We start from the raw sequence: 25,237 nt of genomic DNA, 5'->3' as shown, positions 1-25,237 counted from the left end.
TCACAAGTATTAATCTGAAGATCTGACACACGATACAGTGATACTGATGTCGGCAGGTATACAGCACAGAGCAAATCACTCCATTTGTTGAAATAGCTTGTAATATGTACAGATGATGATGAATGTCAGATAGCGTTCATTTATGGCAAGATACTATTTCAGTCTAGTTCTCCTGAACACATACCGCATTATAGAAATGTTCAGTCGGTTCCCCTAGATTTACGCTCAGATGAGAGACTTAGGGAGCCAGAGCTGTACTTCGGTGACAATAGTTGACAAGACAGCAAGCAATGCTCTCCCGTTAAACCTGCCCTGGTGAGCCTGCACCCGGGCTGTGCAAATGGCATTTCAGTGGTACTCAGACTTAACACTGGAATTAGCCACATGAGGCAAACCAGCTCTCAGGACACTTCTGTAAGATGGCCGACACTAACCCCAGTGGCTGGCTAGAAAAATTAAATCAGATGATTCTCCTTGCAGCTGTCCCCAGCTGTACAGTGGTGACATGGCAAACGCTGCTAATTTCTATTCATCACACTTTCTTTCCCTGTTCAAGTCTGGCAATCTTCTGCTATATTTCAACTTATCAAGACTAAATAAGTCTGTCAACCTAAAAATCTAAAATCCCTCTAGTGCTTTCAACTGCATCATTCTTTTCAGGTTCATGACACACCAACACTGCAAGTTGAATATTTACTGCTACAGTTGGGGTGAAATACAATATTTCAGTGATTGATGAGGCAATCCAAACACATAGTTTGTGAAATGCCTTGGGAGGAAACATGATATATGTACTTAACAGACCAACCAATGGTTAAATAGCAAATATTGGCGTGTTAGTTTAACATCATACCTAGAACATCAAGTGACAGGCAGGCAGGAAAGAAAAGGAACATAAATGAATTCCCTCAGCCAGGATATAATTTTTCTCTGTTAAGTACTTTAACACCAACACCTGTCATACACATAGCATGTGCCAAATGCTAATTACTTCAACCGATTTGGGGACATTCCAGTTTAGCAGTTGATTTTCAGTACCAGTTAAGCAACAAACTCTTGCAAATTTAATGTCAAATATCTTTAACTCTCCAACTGTTAGATAAATAAGGGACTGCAAAATAAAGAAACAGTAGGAAAGGAAAAGATAGGCCAAAGACAATCCCGATGTCTTTCCATCTTACCCTGAGAGCTCCAGATAGGCTGGCTCTGCACAACATAACCTTACGTTAGACTAAGAAGTGTACTAGTGAGTAAAGCTGTATTGCTGAATCGAAGAGGAAGGAGTAACCTGTATGGCAAGCCAAAAGCAAAAAGAAAGCATGGGAAAAGAGAAAGTACAGAACATCTGGCCAGCAGCTTTCCTACAACAAGATCTTCCAAAAAGTTCAAAGTCTACTTGTGGCATAAAAGCAGATATATCCCAGTCACTGTCAACAATAGCATAGTTTTGTCAAAGGGCATTTTATTGCAATTAACATACTTGCTCTCTTTAAACCCCCCTTCCCGAAATCATGGCCTCTCTAAAAATACCAACCTTTTCTTAGAAAAACAGCTCCCCACAGCTATAGCGATATGAACCTTGGAAATATGAACCCTTGTAAAATGTAAAAACAAAACCCAAATTTACTTAAAGAATGAAAAAGTCAATTTTCTTTAGTTATCTGCAGTGCTATACATGACGCTTGCAGTTGCCAGTGTCTGCGCACTGAGTTCACCTTCACTAAGTGCGCTCGGAGCATACAGCTCACCTGCTCCCACTTCCCTGGGGCCAGCATAGCCTCACAAAGGAGTTGGGAGCAACTTATTATCAAATATTTCTTTTAGCAGAAAGTTACACAGCTAACACAGGTGACATACCATTGCAGATTTTAAACCAGCAAACAGAGTAAGAAAGAAATATTGATTCACCTTTCATGCCATTCATAAACCTGTAGGAAGTCTGAAAGAAACCCATCCTGGTGTTCCCCTGTGCAAAACACAGTAAAAAGTGCACATACAACAGATCTGACACATCCCAGGCAGACTGCAGCTTCGTACCTCTAAGGGGCAACACATGTATTTATCAGATTCAGGCCCTTCAGTGTAACATGTTTTTTCCTCATATCATTTTATGACAATACGCAATACACAGGGACAAAGGCTGACCAAGCCTCAACTGATTTGGACAAATTAAAACAATGTAATGTAAGTCTAACACTGCTCTTGTAAATGTCTAAGACTGGATTTTCATTCTCTAAACTGATATTCTTCCTTACAGATCTATGACCGTGCTTCGACAGCTGATTTTTGTTTTGTTGATTTTGGGGAAAAGGATGCAAGCATTAATGGGAAGTATAAGATCTGAATACAGCAGAGGCAATGTTTCAGATATAATTGCTTTTTAGATATAAAATGCATCTTAGAAGCAAGCATTTTGCCAAAACTCATGTAATCATGTTACCGTTGGCAACACAAAAACAAAAGGTGCCAGACAGAGGGGTAAGGGATTGTAACGATCCTTTCACATTAACACCAGTCCGCATAGGATGAAATCCCCATGGAGATCCCCTATTTACTCTGAGCAACACCCATACCTGTTAATGGAGTGAGGGAAGAAGAAAGCTGTAGGAATATCATACAGCTGGAATCAGCCCAAGTAAAAGATTCAGCTGATGAAGAGGCAGTGGAGACTCTTCACGAGCTGCCCAAACCCCCATCCACAGCAGCGTTATCTAAGAGGTACATAATCAGAGTTATGCTGAGTTATAGCTCTTCTTTGTATTAGTACTAGTTCAACCGAGGTCTCAAAATCAGAAAAACTGCTTTCCAACCACCTGCCATCCTCCATGGAGTAGGACCTAGTCTATACTGAAATGAAGCCATGTCATCAGGAGAAGAGTATTCCCTGCCTACGATTTCGCTGGTTGTTTCCTTTGCAGAAAATGAACGCAGTAAAACTAATCGGGGGTACCTAGATCTTCAAGGGAAAATAAAGGCTAAGCTGTCCTGTGTTCACTCATCTTTCTAAAAGAATCTGAGGCAAGACTACTTTATTCCTAGGTACTGAGTAATTAAATTTCACATTATTTGCTTTCATTATAAGTTTATCTTCCTTACTCAGCTGCCCTTAAAAACAAGGCCAGAACAATTCAGAACTGGGAAAAGCAAAACAGTAAAAACTAATCATCTGATTTACTTTTGAACATCGCAACCAGTGATCGTTCTATGAGGTATATTATAATTGCTCCCATTCTTGCCACTTCTGAGTGCTGGCTACTTGCCAAGCAGAAGAAAGATGCTAAATTTTGGGAAGTATATTATTTGGTGGCTAGTCACAGCCAATAAAAATGCTGTACACAACACATGCAGGTTGATCTTGCAATTCAGAAGAACGCACACAGTACTCTCCTTTAGATACCTAAGTACTCGACCTAAGTAGCTTGGAAATAGCGTAAATAATTGCCATTAGTATATCAGAATTCCTTTCATCGACAAAATCATTCACCTTTAAAAACTGAAAGGGAATACCTGCAACCTGCCAGTAACACAAGTCTCTTCTCTAGAAGTGTAATTTAAGTGAAAGATCATAGTTCAAAGTAAAATTACTATTACACTGAAACCAATAAAATTAGAACAAATTCAAGATGTAGTATCTTCTGACACATGCATTTTATGCTGAGATAGATTGACACCAATAAAATTATATTTCGCAGCCTGCAAGATATATATTTTTGCAGTATTTTTGCTGTACAGGAAATAGAGACAGAACTCACCCACAGGTATGCTAAAATTAGTGCAAGTTTCTGCTTTATCTGACATTACCCACTGGACTTCGTAGGTGTAATGGAGACAGCTGTATGTGAATACCATCTTCCCATTAGACACAGCTATTTGACAAATTCTGTGACAAAAATAATCCTTTTTTCTATGTATAAAAATATAGGTAGTAATATTTGACACAAGAATAAAACCAGATTCACAGAAACCCCAAGTCAACTTGGGGAACACTAGCCCGATCCCCTGTATATACTGACCTTAGAATTGCCATGACTTAATTCTTGCAGCAAATTTTTAAGGAAAACATTAACCTGGATTTAAAGATTGCTAGCGATGGAGAATCTATCATAAATATACCACAGCATTTGCTGAGTTGTCTCAATGGTCACTTTTACTGACATATAGGCATCTTGTTTCTAGTCTGAATTGTGTGAATATAAGTTTTGGTCTTCTGCCCTGTTATGTTTGTCTCCTGCAGTAAAAAAAAAAGTTTATTTCACGGCTGTGATTTTTCATTGATAAACTAAACAAATGGACTTGTTCACTGTTCAGTGGACTTACACTGCATGTTTTCTATTCATTCCATTGGCTTTTTTCTGAACATTCTCCAATTCATCTGCATCCTTCTTATCTGTGAACAGCAGAAGTGAGACAGTCTTCCAAGCAAGATTTAGGGCAGTGCCAAACAGGTAGTAATACAACTTGTCTATTCATGTACCTTCTGTCTACGCATCCAGCAATTTTGACTCTAGAATTTGCACTGGAAACTCAAGTTTAGCTGATGATTTTTGGACTTCTAGTCTTTTTAGAGTTACAAGCTCTCCAAATGGACATCTCCATTCTGTAAACAGCTGACATTCTCCATTCCTGTGATTTTCAGTAGATTGTATTAGAATACACTAGAAGTCCAGAAGTAGAATTGTTTGCTTACGATTTCACATTCCTTCTTCCAGATCATTGATAAAAACTGAACTGGATAAAGAATTTCTAGAAACACCATACTCAGTTAGGATGCCTACTCTCTTCAGCCTTGTAAGTCAGATTTAAACTGATATAAAATTAAACACAGCACATATTACTTTCATTTCCTAATCAGAATATCAGGCAATGCCAAATCAGATGTCTTACAGAAGTTTATTGCATCAATACCAGCAGCTAATAAACCAAATTTGTAATTTCATTAAAAGAAAGACTGGTGGGGAAGTTTCAGATAAACTGCTTTCTATTATTCTATTAAAGCCCACTTTGATTTCTACTATTTCTACTATTTCTTAATAAAAACCCATTTCAGATGGGCCATTGCTGTGTTTCAGATCAATGTCAAGTTGACAGGCCTATAAATTACCTGAACCATCCCTATCCCTCTTCAAAAAATATGACATAGCATTAGTTTTCTTGCAATTTTTTTTTGGAACTTTCTCATTGCTCCAAGACTTACTAAAAATCAACATAAACACCTAGAGACCAACTCTGGAAAGTTTCATTCCGAATAGCAGTATGACTGCAGGATTTTGAATAGAATAAATAACACTCCTAGTGTTTACAAGTTCTCTTCTCTCAAAAGAAATAATGCTAAAAAGTTAAAAAAAGAAAGAAAACATCAAAAGCAGTATTTTTTTATATGAAAGGGGGAAAGTCATTTGTTTTGTTCTGGTTTTTTAAATATGACTTGCTTTTAAGTGGCATTCTACTGCACAAGTTTGAGTATAAGTTGTATTTACAGCTTACCTTTTTCATTACATGTCATTTCCCCAACTGCATTCATATAAGTTTAAGATTATTTAAATTGACAGTATAATTCTCAAAGTCTCAGGTCCTTTTACATTAAAAAGTATTGATTTATTAAACAACAAATGTGTAAAACTGAATTTCTGAAACTCTACAGTATATACACTTACACAATTATATATAAACAGATTATTAAATAGGAAGCAAACTTTATATCGGCAAATTCATTCTTGCACAACTTGCAAATTTCCAGTCACATAAATGTCTACAAAATCCTGTAATTTGGAACTATTAGGAGAAGACCTTTTTCATAATCTTCCAGATGTTACTTGTTCAGGCTTTTTTTTTTTTCCTCGCTTTCCCCCCCCCCCCCTTTATGCTTACTAAATTCACCACCATGTCATAAGCCTGATTAACAAAGAAGTTTCAGTCACCTTTTTACCTCATTTGTGATCACTTAAATGTTTAGAATATGCTTGGAAAAAAAAGCGGCAGAATTTCTACAGGTTCTATATAGAAAGTTATTGAAAATTATCTAAACTGAAGGAATCCCAAGGAAGACAGCATGCTTGAAGAACAGAAAGTAAACACAAACAACTGTATGCCTGTTTACCTTTTAAATATTGCAAAGAACTGATGACTTATTTGGTCTTGAGAAGAGATCACATGCATTTTCTAAATTAATTCTTCCCTTCCGACAAGATCAGATCTTTTTTAAGATCATTTATGTTCCACTGTTTCAACTACCACATATTGTGTCTTGATCCTGCAGGCAACTATGCACGTATATACTTTATTACTATGAGTATTTGCTTTTAACAGGCCTATGTATAACTCGGTGCCTGTTGCTGTGGAGTTGAAAATAAATATGTTGATTTAAAAGGTGAAACAGCATCTCATGAAGGCTCTATTCTTTACTTTATCTGTAGTTACTGGGAGCAATTATAGCAAAAAATGAAAAATTCCATGATTATTTTGAAGTGCTTCCATCAGTCTATGGCTCCAATGTTTTCTATCCGAGTAGATAAAAATACAATTATTCTGATATCTACTAGTGGTTTAGAGATTTTGGATCTTCAGAGCTGAAGACTGAGTAATACTTTCATAGTGTAAGAAGGAGCAGAATCTGTAAGATAAAAAAATACATCTCAGATTTCAGCTATATAATCAAGTACAAATAAATGGAGTCTTTGGCTAGAAACAGCTGGGTTTGGTTTTGTTACAAAGGTACCATCCAAGTGATTTTTGTGCTAGAAGAGATTTTTGTGCTAGCTTTCAGATATTCTGTTGGTCCCTATTATACGGCAGCTATTTCCTTCTCGCTCTAGTTTTCAGAAGCTACTATCAGCATAATTTATATCACAAGAGCTCAGAGGCAGGAAATCCAAGAGGAATTCATGATCCAAACAGCCTCATAAAAAGCACAGAGAAAAGTTTTGTCTAGAAACACAGGAAAGTGTATCACATTCTCTGAACTGCTTTGCCCCAAAGGAATATAAAGCTGCCATACACTTGACATTGCCAACTAGGGCTTTCATGCAGCCTGGCAGCCATAACCTGGGACTCTACATTTTACAAGCACATAAACAAACTCCACTACCTCACATTTCATGCGTATCTCTAAAGCCAAATTACAATCTCAGATTTTCTCCATGTCCTCTCTCCCTGTTTTCACCACTGTTGTTACTGTTATCAGATTCTGCAACTTTTCCTTTTATAGTAGACTTGACTTTAGAAACAGATGGCTTAAATAATCAAATGTTCAGTGAAGGAACAAAAATCAGAACACAACATCTTTTTTACAGCCACACCACAAAACCAGAAAATAGTTGGGGTTGGAAGGCACATCTGGAGATGTCCTGGTCCCTGCTCAAGCAGGGTCACCTAGAGCAAGTTGCCTATGACCATGTCCAGTCAGGTTTTGAATATCTCCAAGGATGGAGACTCCACACCCTGTCTGGGCAACTTGGTCCAGTGTTCAGCCACCCACAACCACATCCTGTGGCCCTTCTTTACATTTCTCTATTACAAAATTTTGTAGGACTACTACACAGATCACTTACGCATAATGAAAGGAATGAAATAACTTCATAAAGTTCATTCCACAAAAGCATGCTCTCTTGAAAGAGATTTAAACAGACCCTACATGGGTATTTTGGCTCACAGGGTATTCTTCCTTTGTTTCCTAATATATTTTACTAAACCAGACTCAAGAGATTGCTATATTATACCACATATCTAAGATCATAAGATAGCTTAATTATACCACACATAAGATAGAATAGTAAAAGAAAGCAATACATAAGCTTTCAGGTACTTTGTAATGAAGACAAAAGCAATGATTTTACTACACTAATTTTTCAATGGTTGAACAATTACTACACTGATACAGATAATCAATTAGAGAGTGCCGCCGTATTAAGGCAAAGGGCATTTTATATATACACACAATGTTCCTTTTTGAGGGGAAGAGTCTCTGCAGGAACTCAAGATCACTGAAGAGTAACTAATGCAAATCCCAAGACAGGTAAGCAAGTCAGAAGAATATGATTGATCACTGCAATACATTATCACCGAATTAACATTAATGCATGTACAAGCACGTTACTAAGTTTGCATGTTTGTTCAGTTTCAAGTGTTCTAGTAATGGCCCAAACCTTTAGCAAAACACACCTGAAATTTTCAGTTTCAGTCTTATTTAATACCATAAGAGACATTTAGTTTAAGGGCCTATTTTTGTACTCTTAAAAACTAATGCGCCCAATGTATGTCTGCATTTTATATCCAAGATAGTTTACTGGAAGGAAGTCTACTGGAAGTTGACACATACCTCTTTCCTTTAGGTCTTCAATATAGGCTTTCATAAATTCTTTCTCAAATTGCTCCCGTTCACGTTCACTTTCTATGATTTCTTGAGTGTCTTCACAAACAATAGTTTCAACTGGACTATCTTTGAGACTTATGAATCTGTAGAGAAAAATATTAACACACATACATAGGTAACAGGCTTCTGAACAACACTGGTCAACATGAATGTCACTTTAGAATTTGTTCCAGCAACCAAAAGGAGAAATTGAAAGAACATGTGCTTAATTTTTGCATTATAGCTTCCTTAGGAGTCATCTATTATTAATCACATAAATATTTCAGATAGCACCTTCTCTATACTCCAGTTTCCATATAAAAATGATCAGATTTTTCTTTCTGTTAGCCTATGTACATAAATCGTTCTTTGCAATAGTGTAAATATTTCTTCATTATGGACTTCTGATGAACCACTAATTCCACACCAGTTAATGATTAGTATGAACACCATCATAACAACATTGCCAAGCAATATGGAATTTTGTCAGCATCACTTAGCTGATGATATCTCAATTTTTTTGTTATGTTATTTCTCTGTTACAATGGATGTTTTGGTGCACATTATGCCATATTTGTGCATTGTCTAAAGCTGCATCTTGTGGGTAAAAAGCTAATGGTTATATAAACAACTCATTCAACGTGTAAATTAAGTGTACAGAATTCTGAAAAATCTCTGACGCTATTCTCACTCTAAAGAGGGAAAAAAAAAAAAAAAGAAAATCAATAAAATGATTGTTACTTCCAAAAGGAAAATTGTTCCAATTAATCACATGGCTTGTTAAAATCTCATGAATTGCTCTGTCAGTTCCAAATGGGTTCATACAAAACCTGAATATCACCTACAGAAACGTAGGATCGCTGTAACTGCAGAAAAAAAGGCCTTTCAGTGTTTTCCTACATGCAACAAGACACTGTTTCATAAGAGAATATATGAATCAGAGAATACATGAATCACTAAACTCATGTGAGACACATCTGTGAGATGATAAAGTTTCTCTACTGCCTCTCTAGTGGCTTTGAGTGCAGTCAGAATTTAGCCACCAGGTACAGTAGAAAGCTGTTTGTGAAACTATTTCTCCTTGGCATAGCTACCTCTTTTCTTAACATATTCATTTCCCCCTCAGTTTTACTTACTTTAAACCAGTGGTTGACTCACAGATCGCTGTGGGTATCTCAACCAAGTCATCACCACTGACAACTAGAAAACTGAGTTTTGGCATATTGACCAGGGCTCGGGGAAGATAAGTCAACTTGTTTTTCTGTAGGAGAAGTATCTGCAGTTGATCTAACCTATAAAAGTATAAAAGATAAAGATATCTTAAAGTATTTATTTCAGTCAAGAGCATCCACCTAAAAACAGCAAAACACTTAATCTTGTGGAGAAAAACAGTAACATGCCCCATCTTTGGCTGCCCCAAAGTTATTCATACCACACTCTCACAAACATTTTCATCATCTTTAATGGACATTTTCAGTCATGATTTGACATCATAGGTATTAATAGCCTACCTGTTATGAGAACTCAGAAGAACACCCAAGACAAAAGATTAAAAAACTTATTGCACACTTTCATACAGAAGATATTGACACGATGTGATGTAAAGCCTCACCTTGGGTATGTCAGAAACTAATGAAAAACTTGGTCACCAGCTCACAATTTGGCCCAATGGCTGTTTTCTATGTATTAGTTATGTCTGTGCTAGGCAGTACATTCCCATCTATTGTTTTTCACTAGTAATTAGTACTGTGGGGAGCAGAAGAAAGACCAAATCCTGGTCACATGGCTCTCACAAGTTGTCCCACTGAAATCACTTTAATGACAAAGTTTTGTGGAGGAAGGCGTTGGGCTGCTTTTGGCTTCGTTTCCCCTGACTTCTCCTAATGCAACAGTAATTTGTGGCTCAGCATTTATTCCTTGGCATACATAGGAGACAAAAAGCACAGCAAATTAAGAAATAAGTTTGTCTTGTTTGACCAGAAGGGTCTACTGCTAAAAGAGCATTGCAGGCTATTGCTTAGCAGACCCATATGGTTTGGTTGAATTCAGGAAGAGAAATTAAGATTCAGCTCACTGCCAATTTTTTTTTATTATATATTTTTTATTATTATTATTATCTCAGACTTCATGGTAATGATTGAAGTTTTTCAATACTGCAGACATCATGAGGCTGAATGAGAATCTCAATTTGGATAGCAGGGGGAAAACCTGACATTTCCTAGTTTTCACAGTGCACTTGAGCACCAGAGTTCTCAAAATTCAGGAACCAAAAGATGGAATTAAAAAAAAAAAAAAAAAGGTATGTTGTGGGGTCTGACTATGATGTTTGAATATTGGGACTGGTAATTCTAAATGGAGAGGATGGGGTAGAAAAGGAATATATTAGAGATAAAGAAACTTATACAGGTTACAGGTTATATGGAAAAAAATGACCCTTAGGTTGAACAGGTATCTTTCCACAAAGTAGAAATATCCTCTTAAAAGCTCTTTTAAGTTAATTAAATCTTTGCTCAAACACTCTGGAAAAAAGTTGGCAGTTTTACTCTATTATGGCTAGAACACTTGAATTACTAATACAAATTAAGACTTCATTTCTGCTATCAGAGAAATCTGTGATTATACAGTGTCCCTGAGAAGTCTCCTTGCCCAGTCACAAAGGTCTTATGAATTTGAAGAATGAATGAGGTTTCTATGAAGCCTCTTTCACCTCAGGGATCTCTATTCTCAGATCAACAGAAAATCCTTTTCATTTGTTTGTTTTTATAAACACTAGTTAGTATGCGTTTTGGTTTACTTATGGCTAAAGTTTAGTAAACCAAGTTACAAGAGGAATTCAGAGTGAGTAAATATGTCTGGGGATAATAAAAATGCTTTCCGAGGCTAGCAACTCCCATTTAAAGGGATCAGCATGAACTTTTTGAAACTAATTCTAGTGATTCTCTAAATAGAAAGTGCATGTGTGCATATATACATCTACATAGGAGGGGAGGATTGTCAATGTTTCTTTTAATCTTATCAAGATTTTCTGGCTTCACTGCCAAAGTTTATTAGGATCTTTTGGTAGCTTAAATGTGCTTTAGTTAACGTTTTGCTCTATATCATCTACCCATCTAGGTCACTCCAGAGATGCGCTGCTGCCAATTCTGTATGGCGAGTCCCCTTTACTTAAGCTGCTGGACGAGCATGGCTCACGTACTTCCCAAAGAGCACTACCTGGATATGATGGCATATTATAACAAATGAACCAGAACGTGTAATTAGTTAACTGCACAGCAGAGGCATTGACTGTGCAATCTGCCAATGAGCTAGAAAATGTAGGTTTTGTTCTCCAACCTATTCCCGCAATAACAGTGGTAAAGTTTACTTGCAAAACTATCATCTAATGCATTTTTGAATGTGAATTTTTCCTGTGACTTTTCATTAACGGCATCCCTTGGAAGCATGTTGCTTTCTCGGTTATCTTGCTAGTTCACGAGCATAACCATGAATTAAAACATAAACTACCTGTCTATGTCTTGTGGGAGATCTTTCAGGTTGTTGCTGCTAATATCCAACCACTGCAAATTAGACATCCGGAGTACACAAACTGGAATAGAAGGGAACTTGTTTGCCGACACATCCACAACTGTGACTTGTTTCAGGTTACTTAGCTAGAAAGAAATGATGCTTATTTTAGTTACATTTTGCCAACACAAGAAAATGTTCCATTCCTCAAACATTATTTTTCCTCTCACACCATTTAGAAAAAATAAGAATTGCATCCTTTTTTGCTCAGCTTTGTGCCAGCCTTGTCTTAATCACCATTTTATAGGAAAAAAGATTTCAGAAATAACTACCTAACTGTTCCTCACCTTTCTAACACCATCAGGGAAATGTTGAAAAGATGATATTGAATGACATCCTCGTTCTAAGAAAACCTATAGTTTCAGATGCCACCAAGATTGGAACCAGCAAACAGTTTGCTTCCCTCCTAGGTGATACCTGAACCAAGACCCAAAGTGGCAAAGCATAGTTTTGATAATTAATAGATGCCAAATTACTATTCTCCAAGTCAGAGATTTTATAACTCCTATCAAAAATACGTAGATTTCCTTTGTTATAACCTTGTTCTATGCACTGAGAACGTATTGCTCAGCGACCCTTACCAAATGAAACTGCCAGTTTAAGCCAGCAGAAAATTTGGTTCAATATTTTTCAAAGTACAGATTTAAAAAAAATACATCTCCCATACTCCAAGCTAAATATATAATAAGGTGCACTAGAGCTTTTTATTCAAATACTTCTCAAAGGAATTACATTTTTAAGCAATAATCCTTTAGTGCAACAAAGGTTAACTATGAATTTAAAATACACCTGTTAAAAAAATAATTGTGTTACAGCTCTGTGTACCAAATCAATTATTCACACTACCAGTGTTCATAAAACCATGCAGCTAGCTAAAGTGACCGTCAAAGCAGCAGAAATGTTAATAAAAAAGTACTTTAGAATGAAAATGATGTCTTTGAGCTTCTAATCATATGTCAGCATCAAAACCTATCCTTACAGATCCTGATACTGAATACGAAGTAGCAAAAAACTTCATTAGCCATTGACCTAAGGTTTTTTAGAATGCAAAGAATAATTAGGAACCAAAACTCCAAAGCTAATATTATTTTCAACTTCCCAAGTGAGCAAAATGCAAGCAACAGTATAAATTACAAAAAATTCAGAATGTTAGAAAATAAATTCTGAATCCTTGAGAGGATTTATTTTAGAACAAAGTTCTGTTCTGTTCTATTTTACAGCCAAACTCTAATTTACTGCAATGCTGCCAGAATTTCATCTGCGATATTTAATTCGACCCTTGTCTTTTAAAACGCTCCCAGGCGCAGCTTGGTGCTGTGTCAGAGCCCTGTCTTTTCACATGTAACCTCATATTGCTGCCAGATGTTAGAATTTGGGGAAGCGTGTTCAGGGAGATTTACCAAAGCTATCGTATTGCAAAGGACTACACAATTAAGTTTGCCTTTCAAAAACATAATAGAGGTAAGAGTGTCTCAAGTCAAAGATACGACGCTGAAATCTGCCCACTGCTGCATTAATGCGGCTTTGGTGAGGCGCGGCAGCGGAAGTCTTTCGCTCCTGATTCAGGACAGGCAAGCACACATTTTATAGTGACACGTCTCACTTCCAAACCATTTTATCATTTTGAGGACTGACTGGCAGCAATGAACAGTCACAATCCTGCTCTGTAAATTTTCCAGATACTGAATCTTTTTCCAACAAAACAGAACCTCTGTGGAGAGCACGTGGAGAGCAGAGGGACTACACCAGATAACAGCAATAAGAGAATGCAGAAAACACTTGGCACCATCTTTACACTGTATTTACATCAAATAAGTTATTTTCACAGCTCCAAAATCCCAAGGAAATATTTCAGATTTCTCTGCACTCCAGCAATTTGCTAAACTCCCAATGTGTTTCTATCAAAGGAAGAACAAACACTCCCCAAGAGGGATTCAGAAGGCAGAATTCAAACCACGGCCCTGGTGCTTAGCTGCCAGCCAAAAGGTTCCCAAACCATTCCCAAAGAAAAGCCACAGCCTCTAACCACCAAGAGGCAACGTGGACTATTGACATCACTGTTCACCCAAGTTTCTAACACTGTTTTCCCAGTCAGTCACCTGCCACGCTGGAACAACCAGGTAACATTAACACTAGGTGGTAAAAATGACATTTTTTTTTTAACAACAGGAACTGATTTTATTTTCTTGAAAGCGCTTAGTTGTGTTAAATATTAAAGGGAGCATCAATATAGCAGTACTGCATGCCATTTTTCAAGTAGTCTTGAAAAGAGATTGTTTTAACATTTGATTAGATCAGACCCTACATTTTTCAGGAACTTTTACTCCCATGAAAATGTACCAACAAAATACAAGGCGATGGACTGCCTTGATACAAAACTTGGTTTTCTGTGCACCACAGAATATATGGAACCATGATTATATTGCATAGGCTGCAAGTCTTCAGTGATTGTTCTTTTACGGTAACATTTAACAAAATCTGTCTATTTTCTGTACTATGTTGAAACCAAATGGACTTTTTATTTAATATGTCTCTGAAATGTTACCAACAAACCTCTGTGATATATGACACATGGGAAATTATAGCATCTATGGATTGTATTTCCTAGAGAAAACCCTGTATATTTTACTTGTTTTTGAAGGGCTGATGGATTTTTGCAGCTCTTACAACATTTCATTTTTAAACAAGCATGACTCCCTTACCTTTTTTACCTAAGCATTTATTTTTACTTGATGTTGATTTTTGCTATTTTCCTTGTTATCTGACTTTGAATCCATCAGTCTGTAGGCTTTATGCAAGTTTCACTTTAACAAATAGCTACACTTGACAGTCTAGCTACCTGCACCCACTTATTGTGGTCCTTATGTTTAATCACAGCTGTCATCTTTATATGACAAACTACTCTCTTTTGCTTATCTTAATAATTTTACTCATGGAAATACTCCAGATAACATTGTAGGACTCCACTGCTTCTCTTTCCCTCTGACAGTTAAAGTTTCATCTGAAAGAAAAGGACACCATGTCCTGGGCTGAACGACTTGTTTGATTAATGGGTGTGTTTGTATTTCTGCTCTGCTTTTTGCCATGAAAGAGACATACTGATAAGTTTGCATGCAAGTTTATCACGAGTTGCCTACTGCTTAGCGTTAACAAATGAAAAGGCATAAAGTCACATCAAAGCTTTTCTACAAAAATTCTGCTATTTTCAATTACACGAAAGCATGTTGTGACAGAAACAGCATCCAACTGAAGTCAATATATGACAAGACATACAGAGGATTAACCCAGAAATGCCTATCAGTATGTTATAAACCTGCTTTTGCCCAGAAATTTCAGTCTCATTGAAATCAAAGGAAATTTGTACCACCTCTATAGTTATAGCACATTTTATCTCCCCAAACATGGAGACTGGCATTTGGTACCTCAGTAGCTTGGTGAAGGCACTATGGGGTATTTGACAGAAAGAGCAGCCTAGGAGCTAACTTAACAGTTGTCTCCTTAGGTTTCGTATGTTCAAACCAAATCCCAACTTTTCTTTCACAGAGATGTAGGTATAAGGTTTTCTCTAATCTTATTAACATTCCTGGAGAAAAGCATGATTAAGAGAAAGGTTACAAGATGGCTTTAGAAAATCCTTCTTGAAAATATACATGTATATTTGGAGTCCGGTCCACTATTGGACTACCACACCAGACTCTTAACCTTGAGGGGGCAAAGGCATTTACCTAGTCATCCCTTCACCTTCAGTAACCAGATGCTTTTTACGTATTTTGTGACAAAAACCTTTCAAGCATAAAATTGTGCAACTTTACACAGCACTTGTCTTGGTGGTAACACCATAAGCTAAGTCCAAACAATGTAGGTGGAAGCAGGTTTTCACCCAAATGACATTATTCTGATTTTGCAATGATCACATCCTAAACCTTTGTGGAGTTAATCCACAGTCACTCTTGTTTTGATGCCAGACTGTTTACTTACTAGTTTAACTTCTTCCCCTTTCATCTCTGAAGCATGACCATCACAAACACCTAACATTTCAAATGTAATAGTTACTACATACAGTTATGATGATCTAAATATTAGAAGTTCATAGTAAGGAACAATTTCACAATTTTCTTAAACCTTTCGTCAGGACTGCCAAGAATGAGAAAGCTGGCTGCACATACAATATTCACAACAATATCAGGTATTGATCATTCACGCAGTTAAATTCCCTGAGAAACTGGATTGTGTGTTTAGATTTAAGTATAGGAGTTCTCCCAAGCCAATAGATGAGTCACGGGCATGAAATTAGGCACCTGATTAATGATTTCCTGGGCTGAAGCCATAACAAGCCTGCTATCTCAAAAAATAAATTTATGTTGATTAGACTTGCATTAAATTTTCATAGTACTACTACTGCAGCTACACGCAGTCTGCATGCATTATTGCACTTTGCCATCATAAAGTCATCCCTTCTCCAAATCTCCAAACCTTGAAAATTAAGAACACACATTAGGAGGGAAAACTAGGCTCTACCAAAGTCAATGCCAGGAGTCTCATCAGCTGCACTGGATCCAGGAACTCACTTTGGGTGTGTACTCTCCATGTCTTTAATTAAAGCTGTTAGTTAGACCACCGATGTCAGCAGTGCACGGGCATGAAGTGACCTCTCCAGAGTGTTCTTGTAGAAAGTGTCCTCTGGGTATCAGAAGACCTCTTCTGAAATATATTCTGTTCCATTGCCAAGAGATGACAAAAATAGCTCACTTTCACAAAAGAACAGAGATAAAGCCAACAATTTTTTTTTTCATTTCCCCTCCAAGTTGCAGCAGCAACCAAAGGAGATGCTATTCAAATGGTGCAGACCCAATCATGATTTAAACACACACAACAATCCTGTTTTCCATGACAATACACTGCAGCCTGTGAAGTTATTGTTCTAATTTTTAAAAAATGAGCATGTTCATTTGAGCTCATTCAGAAACCCAGAGTAAATCAGCATTTGCCAAAGGTGGAATATAGGAGAAGGGAAAAGAGGAAAACACCCAAAAGAGATGGAAATTTTATTTTATAGCTCCTCTAAATGGATATTATGAGCAAAGGCGACAACAAAAATAAAGAATTCTAAATCATGGGTTTGTTCTACGCTGATAGAACAGTAGCCATTCACATTAAAGGAAAAGATATCAAGGGTATTTAAAGAGATAATATCAGTAGAAAAGAAGCAGGTAATGGCATAATATTGACAGAAGCAAAATAAATACCAAGAAAAATGATGAGAGAGAAACATTCAGGTGAAACTGAGAAAGGGATCCTATGACTCTAACCTATTAGAGCAGCAACATTTTGATGATTGATGTTGATGAAATCATTTCACCTTATGTATACTGATGCTGGGCAATGGCAATAGCTTTCTACACCGAACTGAACAAATGCAGCCTGATGAACTTTTGAAAACAAGACTTTCATGGAATGTCAGCCAGAAACCAGCTTGTCTATAAAAGTAAATCTTATTGTAAAATAAAAAGTCCAACACATTACTTTTATTAACTCTAGTGAGATTCTTATAGAGGTAAAAATCATATAGGAGGCAGAATACTAATGTTCTTGCCTTCAGCAGCAGAGGTCAAAAGATTTGAGGAGTGAGATTTGTGATCTGTCAGCTGTCTCATGTGATAGCAGAAATAAGACTGTCCTTTTTCTGCTTTACAAATAGAGTAGAACATTTTGCCTTGTAACACAGTTATTTCACTAAAATGCACGTGTCTTGCCTGCTGTGGTGCTGGGCACCATTAGCAGTTTGACAAATACCACCAACTGGACACCAAACGAGAACCCTGCAAGCCAGAATTAGATTTATCTATTCCTGAAGCAGGGGATTCATAATGAAAACCCCCAAATTCAGGAAAGTCACAACAGAGAGGTGGTTTGCACCCTGTGACGTATCTGGTCTGGAATTAGACCTTAACTACTTGAGCAACCTGTTGCAAAATATCCACCACCAAAATGGAGTTGGGGTGGAGGGAGGTTAATGCCACAGACTATACGTGCATGACAGTACACAAACCTACAGCCGACAACGCTGTCAACAGCTGGACATGACAATTCACAGCCTTATCGCTTGCCAGGATTACAGCAAAATTTCTCTCCATCCTCTTTTCCTTTCTCACAGTGCTCTTAGATACATGCTTGTATTTTTTCTGTGCACACTTTGACATGACTGCCAACCTAGCAGGAAACGTTGGAGTTCATTCATTCAAACCCAAAAGATTCTTTTCTTTCTATGTGGTACCAATATTCGTAGAAGGGCCTATGTCCCGCCCTGCTACACAAATATAAAAATTGGACTGAAGCTAGTATTAAAAGACTCAGATATGGGAGAAAGGCTTTTTCCCTGACCTGGACAAGAAAGCTGAGGAACGGTGCATATATTGCATCTGCGCTGGGGTGGGGTTTGCACGAACCAACCTGTGGCTGCTTTCCAAGGACCTGCTGCTGCATTAAAGAACTCTCCTTGCAGTTTCTACTGCTTCATTGCTTTTCTGCACTGCTCCAGCCAGGCTGCATCCAAGTAGCCCTCAGGAATGAATTAAAGTATTATTGTTACTAGTCAGTGCTAATAAAAATATGAGTGAATACTTATTCCTACACTTACTTATAAAACTCATAGTGAAGCCAGGCTTTCAAGACACCTCTTACAGGGAGGATTCCCCTGACCTGAAATTTGCTAACAAGTTTTTCTAATTTTCTGTATCTTCTAATTTTCTAATAAATTGGTATTTTCTAATAAAACTGCCTGAACAGAAAATATTTGGCCCAATTCCCAGTGTAGCCAAGAAGATCCTGTATCCCAGGTCCTGTCATTTTGTTTGCTTAGCTACACGTTGCTGCTACAGACATATTCCCATGGTCATTTGCTTAATATTAGCTAACAGAAAAACTTCTGCATATTTGTCTATAGCTTTTACAGTGCCAGATAATATTTTCTGTGAACGTGACATTTTAGGAATACCTACATAATGCTTTAAACATATAAAAACATAGATAGGAAACTGACTACTGAACACACACTTAGACTGAGCAACATTTATTATTAACAGCATACATCTAAAATGTCAAAATTTCCACAACTGCAAATAAAATCTCATGTGGAAAAGTACAAGAAATGTGAACAATGCACATTTCTTAAATCAACTGGAACCTGGGAAGAGATGGAAAGGTGAAAAAGGTAACTGTATCTATCTCTATGAAAATCTTCTGCTCAATATACACTAGTGGTCGAGAAAGTAAGTAGTTGGATATATATGTAATATGATACACAATGATAATCCTGTAAATTACTTGCCATGACATAAATCAATTGTACACCTACATCCAGAACACCATATGCACTTTCAGTCAGTCAGTCTCGAAGAAAAATACAACCACAACAGATGGGATTCAGAGATCAGCAATGATCACTAATAGAATGGAAAGACTTGTATTATTTTTATTGATTCTTTTGTTCTGCAATAGTCCTGAAAGACCTAAATCAAGATTATGAAAGACTGCAAAGATTAGAACAGTTTAGCCAGAAATGGTAAATGCATGGTTCGTTCTACTTTTGCAATACAAGAGCAAGACAGCCAAAAGCAACGCACTTCCTCATGAAGTGAGCAAGTTCTCCTATACAAGCTATAGGACTCGCAATGACAGACTAATTCTGAGTCTGAGAATTCTGCAGAATTCAGAAAGGAATTTCACATTTTCAGAGGTAACAAAAACATCTATTTCCAGAGTCACAATTCAAAGAAGCCTGGTTCAAAATTTTTCAACCTCAGAAGATGGCACAAGCACCTCACTGATGGTCTTGGTGGCAGAGCACCGAATGCTCTCGATATTCAGCTTGCTTGTTTGGACATTTCAGGTGGAAACTGCTAAGAGTTGAACCCTTTTGGCAAGTTGATCCGCAGTGTGCCAGTGTATCCTAATATTAGCATCATCATTCCAGAAGGACCTAGAGTTGCAAATAAAGGTCTGTGGTGCTATATTATAAAGACACCTGTTGAGAGATCCCTGCTTTACAGAATTAACACCTTCACCAGACATGACAGGCAAACGGGAGAAAAGAAACAAACATGGTGACATGACGTCACGTACCAAGGTCAAACAAAAAGGCAGAGAAAATATGACACAGATTTCCTAATTTATACTCCTGAGCTACTCAGATCACTCCTCCAGAGAGGTATTGCAAAAACTCTCAGGCACCTATCAAGACTTTCTTTGATTAAGATAACGAGATTAGTGGGGATTAAGATGACCTATACTTCCACAACCTTCTCATTTCTTCCTTTTTTAAAAAAATTGCAATCCAACATCGTACAGCTCATTAGAGTCACATTAGGTCCTTGAATCAAGTCAACTTTTTCATTGCCTCCAGGTTACATTTCAAAAAACATTTTGTATTACCTAGTAATCTGAAGAGTTGAAGCCAGCTTCTGAGAATATAAAATCTTTCAACTATATTAAAAGCTGTTTTGGGTAACCTGACCTCCTCTTTAACTATCGCCCTGCCCTCCAAGGAGTATATTCGAAGAGAAATAAACTCAACAAAAGCAGAAATGGAGAACAGATCACATCATGGTGATGCCCACATCTGACCCTGAAATGCGCATCTTCTAATTCATCACAGTCTCTCTACCACTGGGATCCCACAGGTCAGACGGGACTTTTCACTGACCAAACCTGTATTTTGTGACAAAACAAAACAGCAGCCTCAAGACAGTTTGATGGCCCATGTACACCTCCTAAAATGATCAGCGCTGGGAGTCATAGTCATACATACAGCCATGCCTGCTCATCACATAGCTCCACATGCTTGTGAGTGCTGGTCGGACTTATCTGGCATCCACACCACCCACGCGGTCTGCTGCACTGAGTCTCAAGTTTCAGGTTCAAGAAATCCAGATAAGCAGTATCAGCTCAGAGCAGTTCAGAGAGCTGTTGGCAGAAGTGGCTCAAATAAGGTAGGTAAGGAGGAAGCAACCAAAAACTGGGCCAATTAAAAATAGACAGACCAGGAGAACAGAATTTACTGGGATCAATTTTGCAAAGTAAAAGGTGAACAGAAAAAAAAAAGGTCTTATCCCTGCAAAGCTATGTTTACAGCATGAAGCTGCTTTAACTTTACCATCATCTTTTTTACTTAAGTTTTTATCATTCATAAGATTACCCACTCTTTCTGATCTCCAGCAGCAATAACCAGCTATGACAAGCCACAGCAGTGAATTGCATTGATAGTCTAAATAGCAGGTGAGGAGAAGCCTTTTTTAATATTTGTTCCAAATTTTCCAGCATTAATTTCATAACCTGAAATACATTGTGCTTTGCATTCCCACTCAGAAGCATGATGGGGCCCAGGTGTGTGAGCTGAAGAGCACCTCTCTGACCAAAAAAGCAGGAACCACAGTGCCACATCCTGAACTGAATTCCCACATGTCTCCAGCATCACTTCCACTTCATGCAGGCTGTATTTCTGCACTCTTTTGCCCCATACTAGCAAAGCGGAGAGCCTACCTGATTCAGGTCTACAGGGGACAAAAAACAGGGCAGCATCCTCTTTGTACTGAGAGTGCTGATGAGAGTCTTTAAGTCTTTCCCAGTGATCAGTGGTGATGAATAAAAAGTCACAGTCAATCCTATCAAGTGTTGTTTACAGCTGTGAAAAGTTGATCAATCATGTAACCACCTAGAATTAGTTAACAACTGATAGGGATGCATTCAGTAATAAATTAAATACATTAACTTCAATTAGGCTCTGGAGCCAATTGTGCTAACTTTATTCTTCTCAGAGGATGAAGAATAATTCTTCTCACTAGCTGCACTTCATGCAACAACTTGCTTCTCTCTCTCCTCCTACACCCCCCTTTCAGGCTCCCATGAATCTATGTATGTGGATATCAGAGATATCCTGATGTTCCCTTTAAGTTAAGATATGCAAATGGAGGAGTACTATGTACTTACTACCTCTCCCATTACATCCATTCAGTGATTATGTAAAATCTGCCTCATATTATCTGTGCTGATGGACAGAGAACATACATACTGGGATTTTGAAAGGCTCTGTTGCTATTGAACTCAGGGAGATTTTGAGCTGTTTTCAGAGAAAGCAGAGCTGGAACAATGCTGGATAGATTTGCCTACTGTAAAACCTTTTTACAATTAGATTCACTTTTTGGAACAAGATAGTCATGTTGCAGTGTTTGCATTATGTTGCTCAGTGCTAAGGCTGTAAAATCACTTTTCTGTCATTCCCTGCTATATACAATTTCAGCCTCTGAAAGGTGGTATGACTTTCACTGAACTCAAGCGAAAGGTAAAGGAAAGGTCAGCGGCACCAGGGTACACAGGTAGACACGGATCGCTTCTTTAATAAAGCGGGCAGTTATTATTAGCTGCTGACTTGCTCCGACAGCAGAGTGTTTTTGAAGTGCTGCTGTATTAATTAGGAGACTTTCGAGGCACGGTGTCAAAACAGTATCAGCTGACACACTTTCCTATGTCTAACCACATAATCCCATTTCCCAACATAGAGCTGTGCCCTTCTTTACCCCCTTGTCTATGAAAACATTTATGGGAGCTCCCACAGCACTAAGGCCTCCCTGAATCTCCTCTGACATCTGACACTTTTGCACCTGCTCTTTCATTTTTCACACCCCTCCTGCTAATGTTTGATGTTACATTTTATACCAGGTCCATAAAGCAGCTGTTCCTCCGCATGGATTGACAGCACTTTGGCCAACCATGACAGAAAGCAACTTGTCCAGAGCATTAAGCAAATTGGAAGAGAAAACAAGCACCAAGCAAAGAAAGGCAAGATGAAATTCCCCCCAACAGAAATGCATCCGAGCTAAGCAGCTGCAAAAACAGGACTTTTGCCAGCGATTTCAAAAGAATAAGAATTTTGCCAGAGGTTGGCTTGGTGCTGCTGGCTTCACAGTAGTCACGCTCTATTACACCACTCCTCACAGCTTTGTGATCCTGAATTTATTCAAAAAAGTCAAACTGCACAAATAAAATTCAGTCTTAACATATTTAGCATATCATCCCTTTGAAAATTTTTAAAGATGTTGCAAATGTGGGGACTTTACAGGTCCTGTATAATCCCACAGAATAAGGGAGGAAGGAGCTAAGGGTGATGGTGAGCTCCCCGCACGCCTGGCTGGATGGTCAAACTTCTGGGAAATTACTGTCCTGTTCTTCCAGCTGATTCAGGTTTTGATTTTATAACTGTTACACACACAACAAAAATAATAAGGGCAGAAAAGAAAAGGCTTGAAGGTTGAGGGGTTTGAAGAATCACAAGCTGGTAAGATGCCGTATCTCCACTCTTCTTGCTAAGTAGCATAAATATCTCCCTTTGCTGAATAGGACTGGTCACAGCAAGAGAACCAGACCAAAGGAGACCCAAAATCTCTGGTTTAAAATATCTTTTGAAATTGTAAGAATATCTAAAAGTTATTTACGTATATTTTGGATACTGCTGTGTTTGAAAAAATTAGGAGACTAACATTAGCCCTTAATGAAGCACTAATCACAACAGTGTCTTTCAGGCTCAGATACACTAACATTGTTCAAAGATGCAAAACACAATTAATTAATATTGTATTCTTCAGGTAGCCATAAACAAAAGAGAGAAACTGCACCAGCTATGTCTCCGATTACTCTCTGAATCTTTGGAAAGCTCCCCAATTCTCTATTTGCTGATATGAAGACTTAGCTGAAACCTCCTATACATCAGAATTACAAAACAGGATTTTATTTGATCTGTTGAAAACAGGGTTTGCCAAACAGCAAGAAAGCATAACCTTGCCATTTCTCTGAACTTCAAAGGTCAGTTTATATATGACTGACACGAAAACACAAGCGTACATACAGACGTGCTCTTTCTTCGACAAAGTATTCATGTGCTATGGCAGTCTCTATCTCATATCTTCACTCTGCTCTGCCCAGACCTCGCAAAGGAGATGGAAAACACATACTGGTACTGAACATAGTTCAGCACAGAATAGTTGTGCAATATCCCTTTTTTTAATTTGATTTTGAACATCAGAACTTCTATCCTTAAACATTTCTGGCTTGGTGCTGGTGGTGTGAAGTGACTTCTCAGCCCTGTGACTGTGGGCATGTGGCACACCAGATGGGACAGATGGAGGAAATGAGAATTTCCTCATCTTCCCTCTCTTCTCACTAAATGTCTTTCGGGTCACATCTATCAATACTCTTGGCTGATGTAGCATTACTAACAGAAGTTTACAGTAGGGAAAAAGAACTGGCCCTTCAACACAACAAAGTTGTCTCTTCGAAATATCAACACAAAAGAGGTATTCTGCCATGCACTGGAAACATTCATCAGGCGATGCAGTAAGGAACTGTAGAAAGCAATACATTCTTAAGGAAGCATATCTCAGATTAAGGTCAAAGCAGTTTTTCTACACACCTATAGCTGAAGGCATACCGACTCTGTAATACCATCTTTACTTCTAGAAAAGGTAATTAGTTGCATAACATGTACCAAAACAGCAATAGAAGCTGTATAAAATAGTAAAAATACCAGCATCTTACCAATTCTTAAATTCACCTAAAAACACACAGGGAATACAACAAATGCATCCATCCCTCCCCCATCTCTGCAGCCGCAGAGCATTACAGCCCGTAAGATACTGTTGTGCTAGGAGAGGGACTAGACACCGTACAGGGCATGCCTCTCCTGATCCGCTTAGCTACAGGGGCAAATTCAGCTCTGCGGAGGAGCTTTTTTCGTTAGTGTGCCATCTCAGGGAGGACTGTGCCCTAAACCCCAGCGTTCAGCTTCCTCTACTGAGCCTAGTTACTGCGGTCCAGATGCGTGTGTTACAAAGTGGCTGCATTAATGCAACACCATGTAGGCAGCCATGCCTAACATTTACATTTGATTTCAATTCCTGTTTTCACTCATGGCTAGAGACAGACACTTTTAACTTACAGATGAGGCCAAGACAGACTTGAATTCAACTGCAGATCCACAAACCTTTGCTGCCAGAAGACTTACTTTGCAAGCAATCTAACCTTGAACATAGATGGACCTTTAAAATCTAAAAATGATGGAAATTGCAATAGTGGAAGAGAGTAAAAATAAATCAAAAAACAGACGCTGAATTAACCGGTTCTTCCTTAGGCATGGTGTAGTATACTATGAAATCCTAAGCCTTGCAAAAATGAAAAAGGAGAGCATACAACCTCAAATTTTTGTAATGGAGCATCAGGTCACATCACTTAAAAGATTAAGTGAGAAGAGGTACAGAGTGCAGCAGTGGCCTTTGGAAT

The 25,237-nt window shown here is 38.0% G+C and overlaps 1 protein-coding gene across 2 annotated transcripts in view; it reads right to left on the bottom strand.

The window, feature by feature from the left end:
* Positions 1–5,570: 5,570 nt before the first annotated feature.
* LOC112978747 (leucine-rich repeat-containing protein 2) overlaps positions 5,571–25,237 on the bottom strand; it is a 60,842-nt gene continuing 41,175 nt past the window's right edge. For both annotated transcript variants that reach the window (XM_026092424.2, XM_026092425.2), the window contains exons 6-9: positions 11,852–11,997; positions 9,484–9,639; positions 8,315–8,451; positions 5,571–6,610 (exon numbers count right to left, since the gene is read on the bottom strand). In XM_026092424.2, coding sequence (XP_025948209.2) covers positions 6,561–6,610; positions 8,315–8,451; positions 9,484–9,639; positions 11,852–11,997 — 489 coding nt within the window. In that variant the 3' untranslated portion in view covers positions 5,571–6,560. The remainder of the gene's footprint in view (positions 6,611–8,314; positions 8,452–9,483; positions 9,640–11,851; positions 11,998–25,237) is intronic.

This window comes from Dromaius novaehollandiae, chromosome W (genome assembly GCF_036370855.1).
Source record: "Dromaius novaehollandiae isolate bDroNov1 chromosome W, bDroNov1.hap1, whole genome shotgun sequence".
NCBI classification, from domain to species: Eukaryota; Metazoa; Chordata; class Aves; order Casuariiformes; family Dromaiidae; genus Dromaius; species Dromaius novaehollandiae.
This window is presented reverse-complemented; position numbering and strand designations above follow the sequence as displayed.